This window comes from Austrofundulus limnaeus, unplaced genomic scaffold (genome assembly GCF_001266775.1).
Source record: "Austrofundulus limnaeus strain Quisiro unplaced genomic scaffold, Austrofundulus_limnaeus-1.0 Scaffold283, whole genome shotgun sequence".
Taxonomy (NCBI): domain Eukaryota; kingdom Metazoa; phylum Chordata; class Actinopteri; order Cyprinodontiformes; family Rivulidae; genus Austrofundulus; species Austrofundulus limnaeus.
The window spans coordinates 46456-55216 of NW_013952685.1; the positions used below are offsets into that span (position 1 = coordinate 46456).

The window sequence follows — 8761 nt, forward strand, 5'->3', positions numbered from 1 at the left end:
GGTGAATGCCACAAATTCTCCTAAATCACTCGTACGCACAACTTAAGAACAAATCTGTGCGTACGAACGGTTCTTGCATGAGGCCCAATAAATCTATTCTGATGCATTGGTGCTTTACATATGTGCAAGCGTCATATTACCACTATGCTGTATCTAGTTTGTACAATTGATCGCATTGTAACCATTTTTAAATGGTGCGTCCGGTGATCGCTTCCTGAGACTCAAGATTATTTAATATTATTATTATTTACCGCTCTGTCTACGTTCCAACCCATCAAAAGGAGTCAGTTGAGTTGGCTCACCCGATGAAGACGCCTCACTTTGGAAGTTTTCCAGACATGTCCTATTGAGACCCCAGGTCAGACCCTGAACTTGTCTCGCTCGTTGGTTTCCCTCCTGGACTTGCTGCCTCTGCGACCCGACCAGAGATGAGCAGTAGAAGATGGAGAAGTAAGTTGGAGTCTGTTCACTTTGTTAAACATTCTGTGGGTTTAAACTCTTTTAACACCAACATGATAATGTAATATTGCATTTTCATAGAAAAAAGCAGGCAGCATTTTTCTAATATAGAGGAAAACTTTTGGTAAAGTTGGTCTTAAATTATGCAAATGGGTCCATCCAGTTTACAGACATCTGCAGGAGAAACTTAGATTTCTGAATTTTACAATTAGAGCACAACTCGAGAAACATTAAAAGAAATGTGAATAAAATAGTGTAATTCTGCACTGAGAAGTTTGTTTCAACATCCAGACTTTAAGCAACTCAGCTTTTCTTAAAAATGAAACGACACAAAGCTGTGAATCATTTTCTGACACGATCAGGTTCCTCTTGAGGTTTGAGACTTCCCTTTGCTAAACCTTACATCTGTGCCTCAAGTTATCTGCTGTCATTCAGCTGAGACACCCCTGAAGAGGCATTAGCAGAGCAAAAAGGACCGGTGAGTAGTTGTACTTTTTATCTTATCCCACAAGAAGGTTTCATTAGCTGCAGTGGAAATGAGCCCAAAGGACTGAGACAAACGATTTGGTTTTTGCATCACAATTAAAATTTTTACAATGTACTTTGAAAATGAGGTGAATTTGTTTTTTATCATCAAATTTGTTTTCTGTTTTGTAGTTTAACATTTAAAACTAAATTATATATTTCTTTATTTTACATCTTGTCAACACTTCCCCTTTTTTATGCTGCTAAGCGTTTATTTTATGATTTTAAATTTAGCTTTTATCTGATAATTTGAGTTTGATGGCTTAGACGACGATCGCATCAGTTTATACTAGTAGCTGTAGAAACTATTTACAGGATGTGGGAAACGTAAATAAACTAGTAGTAAAATAGATAAAACTGCAGATGCAGCACTTAAAGTGTGGCGTAATAACTTCCTGTTTCAGCTGCAAAGCCATTTGTTAATTATCAGGCTTCTTCACATTTATTTTCTACAAAACAAGAAAATTTGAGATTTAGGGTAAAAAGTTGGGGGTTTTAATTAAAAGTACATTTTTAGATCAGAAAATTGCTTCATAGTAACAGCTATAGGCTACGTATAAATGTACTGTTTATTTTAGTAAATTTGGCAATGATAAACTTAAGCTATCAGTGTTTATTTAACATTAAACGGTGTTGTTGATTCGATGCATTTTTTTGTAACTCTGATTTGAAATGTGGGTGATAATGTAATGACCTTGGTGTGCGTTCGTCTGTCTGTTAGCAAAACATCTCGTCTTGGTATGTTTGTTCATCTTTGTGTCTATGGTGTATAATGATGTGATTGTGATGCTGTAATTCTGAGTGTTTTATGTGCTGCAGAACAGGAACCTGCTGTAAAACAGCAATGATGCTGAGTCAGGCTTGATTTTTAATAATCTTTTCCTGTTAAATCAATAAATCAAATCAAATCAATCTCATGAATCTCTGAAAAGATTTGAATGAAACACCAAGATGGCCGCCACAGATAGCCTAATCAACCTTAGCAAACACAAAAATGGACCATCCATGGCTACATGTAAACTTTCAAGGAATGCTGTTTTTTTTAGTTGCCACTGTGTTTTTATACATGAAAAGTAGCGTATTAGTTCATCCTCTAATAAACAAGTTCCTACAGTGTTTGTGTACAAAAAATTCAGGGTTTTAGGCCCACATTGTAGCTTGTTTATTAATAGCAGCTAGCCTGGATATCAGACACACCCATAACTCTCGTAACATTTTATTACCAATTCTGAGTTTGTCACTAACTAAATCTAACCACAGTAGTGTCCAACTTTTGTTAATAATGAACATGTTAGGTATAAAGCTGTATAGAGGCTTTCAGAGCTTGTCTTGCTAATAGCATCTAGCCTGGTTGTTGGACACACCCATCCAACATGGCTGCCATGAAAAAAAAATTCTAATAACTCGTGTAACTTACAGTTTATTACAACTTCTCTCGAATTATTAACTAAATCAGTCCAAATACACTGAAGCCATTATTAATTAATGAGCATTTTCAGAGCTCATGTGTGACACAGGAGGTAAATAAAAATAAATAGTTTTAAGTTTCTGGTGATTTGGTAGGCTACCATCAGATCTAACATATATTAGGGTTTCTGATTTGAAATATTTGTGCATTTTTGCTTTTTATACTCAGTTTTTGTTACTTATCTTATAAAGGTTTGCTCATATGTGTGTGTATATCACGTTTCCTTATTTTATTTTGCTTAGCCTATATTTAAAATATATTCTACCATAAAATGCTTATACATGACATATTTTTAATGTAGTATATAACTATTACAATGGCAGTATAGAGAAAAGCATACTTGTGGTATACTTTAAATATAATTCAACAAGCTAAACTGTGAGCCACAAGTATACGTAGTACACTAGTATAGATGAGTACACTTGAATGTATAATTTGGTAAACTTAAAAAGACTTTATAACGGTATACTTAAAGTATACTTTTTATCAACTAAAAAAGTCCCAATTTAGTCTGTAGAAGTATTAAATCAGTATACGTTGTAGTACACTAAAAGTACATGGTGCGTAGTATATTTGATGTACTTAAACTTTTATTCAAGTATACTTATTAAAATGAACTTCAAGTATACTACTTTTTGCTAAGAGGTAAATGGGACAAAGTAAACAAAATTAGAGCGGTAAGGTTTGTGGTTTTGCTTTAAGCATGTGTTCCATTTTAACAAAGGTCTATATTTGAAACTATATTACTTTTTTAACACTGTGTAAAATGATTTCTGTTATCTTCACGGAGGACAGTTTATTTTATTGTTGATAATGCTTGTGAAATTCTTTTGTATGTGACTATAGAATCTGGCTGCAGTGGTTTTCAAAATTAGAGCAAACCTCACGGTGATTTCGTTGAGGTCTACGGAAATTTGAAATATTTACTAAAAGCTTGGCTCAGACATAAATGGAAACGGTTGCTATGAAGTGTGTTTTTTAACTTGTTTATTAACCTTATTTGAACCAAAATCAGCAGTTGTTTTGTAGGTGAAGTGAAAACTATGGTCTCTTTTGATGTTACATCGCTCTTTACGTGCGTTCCTGTTGATAAGGCAGTGGATGTGGTCTGTGCAAGATTAAAATCAGACACCACTCTCAGCAGCAGAACCACATTTTCCACAGAACAAGTGTGCCAACTCCTCAAACTGTGCCTGGAGTCAACCTACTTCATGTACGGGGGGCAATATTATAGTCAGAAACATGGGTGTGCCATGGGATCCCCAGTTTCTCCTATTGTTGCAAACCTGTACATGGAGGAGGTGGAAAAGAGAGCCTTGATGTCCTTTTCAGGGGTGCCACCGAGCCATTGGTTCAGATATGTTGACGACACCTGGGTTAAAATTAAAGCCCAGGAAGTCCAACATTTCACTGATCACATCAACTCTGTGGATGAATATATTAAGTTCACACGAGAGGATGTAAAAAATGGCAGGTTGGCGTTCCTGGATTGCAATGTCTCGGTTTCGGATGGAGGACGGTTGGAAACTGGCGTATATCGTAAGCCCACCCACACAGACCAATATTTGCGTTTTGACTCCCACCACCCACTGGAACACAAGTTAGGAGTGATCAGGACTCTGTACCACAGAGCAGACAGTGTCCCTACAAACCCAGGAGCCAGGCAGAAAGAGAAATCACACACACGACAGGCTCTGGAGCAGTGTGGTTATCCTGACTGGGCTTTCCTGAAAGCAGACAGGAAACACAGACAGGATTCCATGCAACCTTCAGGTGAAAATGAAGACCCCAAACCCAGACCCAAACCAGTGGTTATTCCGTATGTTGCGGGTGTTTCGGAGAAACTGAGACGTTTATTTTCTAAACATGATGTCCCAGTAGCTTTCAAACCCCAAAACACATTACGGCAAAGGCTGGTTCACCCCAAAGATCCGGTGCCCCGGCACAAACAGAGCAATGTTGTATATGCTGTTAAGTGCCAGGAGGACTGCGACCAGTTATACATCGGGGAAACAAAGCAGCCACTGTTCAAAAGAATGTCCCAACACAGACGAGCTACATCTAATGGCCAGAACTCTGCAGTTTTCACTCATTTCCAGGCCAGCGGTCACTCTTTCAGAGATGAGGATGTTCTCATTCTTGATAGAGAGGAACGTTGGTTTGAGAGAGGAGTAAAAGAAGCCATTTTTGTGAAGAAAGACCGTCCATCATTAAACAGAGGTGGAGGCCTCCGTTTTCAGTTGTCCCCCTCCTACAGTGCTGCTATTGCCAGTATCACTCCACCCCCTGTTAACAATAAGTGTTAATTAGGTGTCAACGATAGCCATGTGATGTGAGTATCAGTCACATGGAGGCAGMYCWTAAAAGCCTGAATTTTGCCTGAAACTCTCAGACTGAAGAAGTCTCTTGGAGGAGAGACGAAACGTTTCATTAGAGAAGAACCCGTCCAGAAGACCTATACAGTTTTTTTCTTTTTGATTTTTTACCTGGATTACTGAGATGCATCAGGACGTGAAATGAAAAGTTCATGAATTTTTGATCAAACAAATAAATTTATAATTGCTATAGAATCGTGAAGTCTTGACATTTATGTAGTTCCTTCATCTTTATAAAAAATGTTTTGTACATATTCTACATCCCAATTAATTGTTCTCATGTTTTTATTCCAGATTTTCACCAAACAAAAATATTTTTTTTAAGTTACAACTTTTCTCCTTCAAGATGACCTGCCCTTCTCCCAACGGCTCCACGATGGTCCTCATAAACCAAACAGACCCAGCAACCAGTTTGACCTCTGTGAATATACTGACCATCACCCTCCATGGAATAGTCTCCACCATCGGCATCGTGGAAAACCTCCTCATCCTCGGAATCGTTGGCTTCCGTGTCCGCCGCTCCATCATCAGCATCTGGATCCTGAACCTGGCGGCGTCGGACTTCCTGGCCACGTGCTTCCTGCCCTTCTTCACCCTCTACATGGCCCGTGGGAACACCTGGATGCTGGGCCCGACCTTCTGCCGGATCTACTCCTCCAGCTTCTTCCTCAACATGTTCGTCAGCGCCTTCCTGCTCGCCGCCATCTCTCTGGACCGCTGCCTGGTCGTGGTGAGACCCGTCTGGGCCCAGAACTACAGGACCGTGGAGCTGGTGGGGAAGATATGTGGAGCGATTTGGTTCGCCGCTGTGATCTTCACCATCCCATTCTACTTGTTCCGTGACACCATCCAACTATCCACTAAAAAAGTTCTCTGTTACTACAACTACGCAAGGTTGCTCCCAAGCGAGCCCTACGACCTTAAAGCTTTATGTAAGCAGCGCAAAGAGGGACTGGTCATCATGAAGTTCCTGTTTGCTTTCCTGATTCCTCTTCTAATCATCATCTTCAGTTACGTAGCCGTGAACAGAAGCTTGGCGTACCGAGGCTGCCGGCGGTCTTTCCGGTTCGTCCGGCTCGTAGTGGCCGTTGTGGTGACCTTTATCCTCTGCTGGGCTCCGTACCACATCTTCATCATCATGGAGATGATGGCCCCCAACAACAGTTCTGCGCGCAAGTTTGCGACCTCCGCTCTTCCGATATCGGCAACAGTCGGCTTCTTGAACAGCGTCATCAACCCCATCCTGTACGTCTTCAGCTGTCCCGATCTGTGCCGCAAGATCCGACATTCCCTCGGAGCGGTGATGGAGAGCGTCCTGGCCGAGGATCTGGCTGAGCTGGCCCGGCGGCGCAGCACCCGCACCTCCGTCAGCAACTCCGAGCTTGGGATGAGGAAGAAAAGTTCGACTACAGTTTTTACACCTCTGAAAGCAGAGACTACTGAGCAGGTAGAGTTTCTCACCAACTCTTCTTAGAACCGAAACGCGACGCAAATTCCTAAAATGGGACCGGAAGCCTTTTCTACCCATGAATCCTTTTACGGTAACTTTGTGTCGAGCTGAGCTTATAAAGATTTAAAACTTTAACCGCAGAAAAAAATAACTATTTAACTGCTGCAATGTTTTAACAAACACATGTAAAAACATTGAAATGACATCCAGTTAAACTTCGGATAGCTAGATGAGCTAACTGCTAATTCCAGCAAAATCCAGACCAAAATGTGCTGCTGCCTTAAATAAATCCAGTTTAGACAAAAGCTGTAGCATTAGCAATTTTATAAGCATATATATTACTGTCAATTTTGAATTACACGTTTATTCACGCAGAATTCTGTGTTAGCTTGCACAAATAGCAACAGCTAGCTGTAGCATCTACCCACTTCCTGCTAATATATTTGCCAGAATAATTGTGTTAACTGAAGCTAACAGCAGTGTCAAGGATTTTTAAATGAACTGCTAGCCTTTTTACGTTTTTCCACAACGGGTAACCTGAAAAAATTTCTTGTCATCAAGGTGAACAAAATGAGTTCATCACAACTGATTTTATTTGCTATTATAATGTTATTAAGGCAATATTATACAATAATGTAGCAATTGCTTGTTTTGTAATACTTCTATAGGTTTTCTGTTTTTTTTTTTAAATTTTTGTTTGTTGTTTATGAGGTTTAATATTCAAAATATTGGTACCAACAAATATCACAGCTTAGTATGTTTTAAGGAAGTACCAGATACATACTTTGTGAGTACTAGATACTTACAGGTTACATTCTTGGTTCGTACAGGAAACATACCTGATACTTAAAATGGTACTTACCCAATACTTGCCAGGTATGTAAAAAAACATACTTGATACTTACTGGGTAGATATCTGGTACTTATAGGAAACATACCTGGTACTTATCGGGTATATATCTGGTACTCACAGGAAACATGTGGTACTTAAAAATGTACATACTCAATACTTATGTATACTTACTGGAAACATCCAGTACTTACAAGGTATGTACCCAGTACTTAGAGGAAATGTACCTGGTACTTATAATGGTATGTACGCGGTATGTGCCAAGTATGTACCTTGTGAATGTTGTACATACTGGAAAAATTCCTGATACTGTGTATGTTCCTAGTACTTACAGGGAATGTACCCAATGCTTAACAATTATGTACCTGGTACTTACATCATAACTGTCTTGTACATATTGGGTACATAATTGTAGCTATTAGTACTTAAAATGTAGGTACCTGCTCCTTACAGGGTACATAATATCATACCTGGTTTCATACTATGTAACTTGTAGGTATGGGGTACATATCCTGTAAATACAGGGTAATAAGTTACTTTTTAATACAGCTAGGTCACAAAGTTGTCCTATAAAGGTACCTTGTAAGTATCAGTTATGTGTTTGGTACTTACAGATACCTAAGTTTAATCTTTATTTTGAGAATGTGTTGCATCATAAAGTCTGTACCAAGTTCTTGCCTTTAACATTTGAATAATGGAAAATCAATTGTTGGGTTATGAACCAACCCCAAAAAAAAGCAAAAAACACAAAAACATCCTGTGTGATTTCCTCTTTTTGTTTTTGGCATTTAGTATTCTCGTAACTGGTTAGATAAAACACACATTACTCTGAATGTTTTATTGTGAAAAAAAAGCAAGAAGCCACAAGAGGCGAGATCCAATCAGCTGAACCTGTTCAGAGAAGACGTTTTTTTTTTTTGTGATAGCTTTCTTCATGTGTTTTTATCTCACAAGCAATGCTGTTCAAACAAACGTTTTTTTTTTTTAAATAATAAAAGGACGTTCTGTATGTCACGTTCGCTTCCTGTTTTATTGAATCAACCTGATGAGAAAATGTTCATTCAGAACGTGGAAAATAAAAACAGAACAGGAGGCTTACACCCACACATGCATGATAAAAATATGCAAACTCACCACGGAAAACCTAAAATTAAAATCAGAAATCTTTCTATGAAATAAATACAGTTACCACAATAATACCACTTGTCTTAAAGGGAACTCCAACTAGTTGTAACATTAGACCTTATTTGAGACATTTTTACTTCAACTGTAAAAAAGACTGTAGACTGTTAAGTTTTTATAAATTAAACAACATATCGTCACACAGACTTCGCCATGTTACTTACCCTGAAAAACAGTCTGGGTAAATGAAAACTTTACAGAGTGCTCCAGCAGTGTGAGCTCTGTCCAGCTTTTACATTTAACCAGAGCGTACTGACATCGAGAGGAGAATATAGAAAAGACTCAGCCTGAAACTGAAAATAATGGAGGAAAACAGCTGCTTCATGGAAGAAGAACCTCTGTGGGAATTATCTACAGCGGATAAAATAAGTATTGAACACGTCACCATTTTTCTCAGTAAATATATTACTAGAGGTGCTAATGACATGAAATTTTCACCAGATGTCGGTAAC

At 38.6% G+C, this 8761-nt stretch overlaps 1 protein-coding gene across 1 annotated transcript; it reads left to right on the forward strand.

Annotated features, from left to right (window-relative positions):
* Nucleotides 1–4944: 4944 nt before the first annotated feature.
* LOC106526581 (prostaglandin D2 receptor 2) lies at nucleotides 4945–6717 on the forward strand. Its single transcript, XM_014021218.1, has one exon. It carries the CDS (start codon nucleotides 5174–5176, stop codon nucleotides 6299–6301), a length of 1128 nt encoding a protein of 375 aa, XP_013876672.1. The 5' UTR covers nucleotides 4945–5173; the 3' UTR covers nucleotides 6302–6717.
* The last annotated feature ends 2044 nt before the right edge of the window (nucleotides 6718–8761 follow it).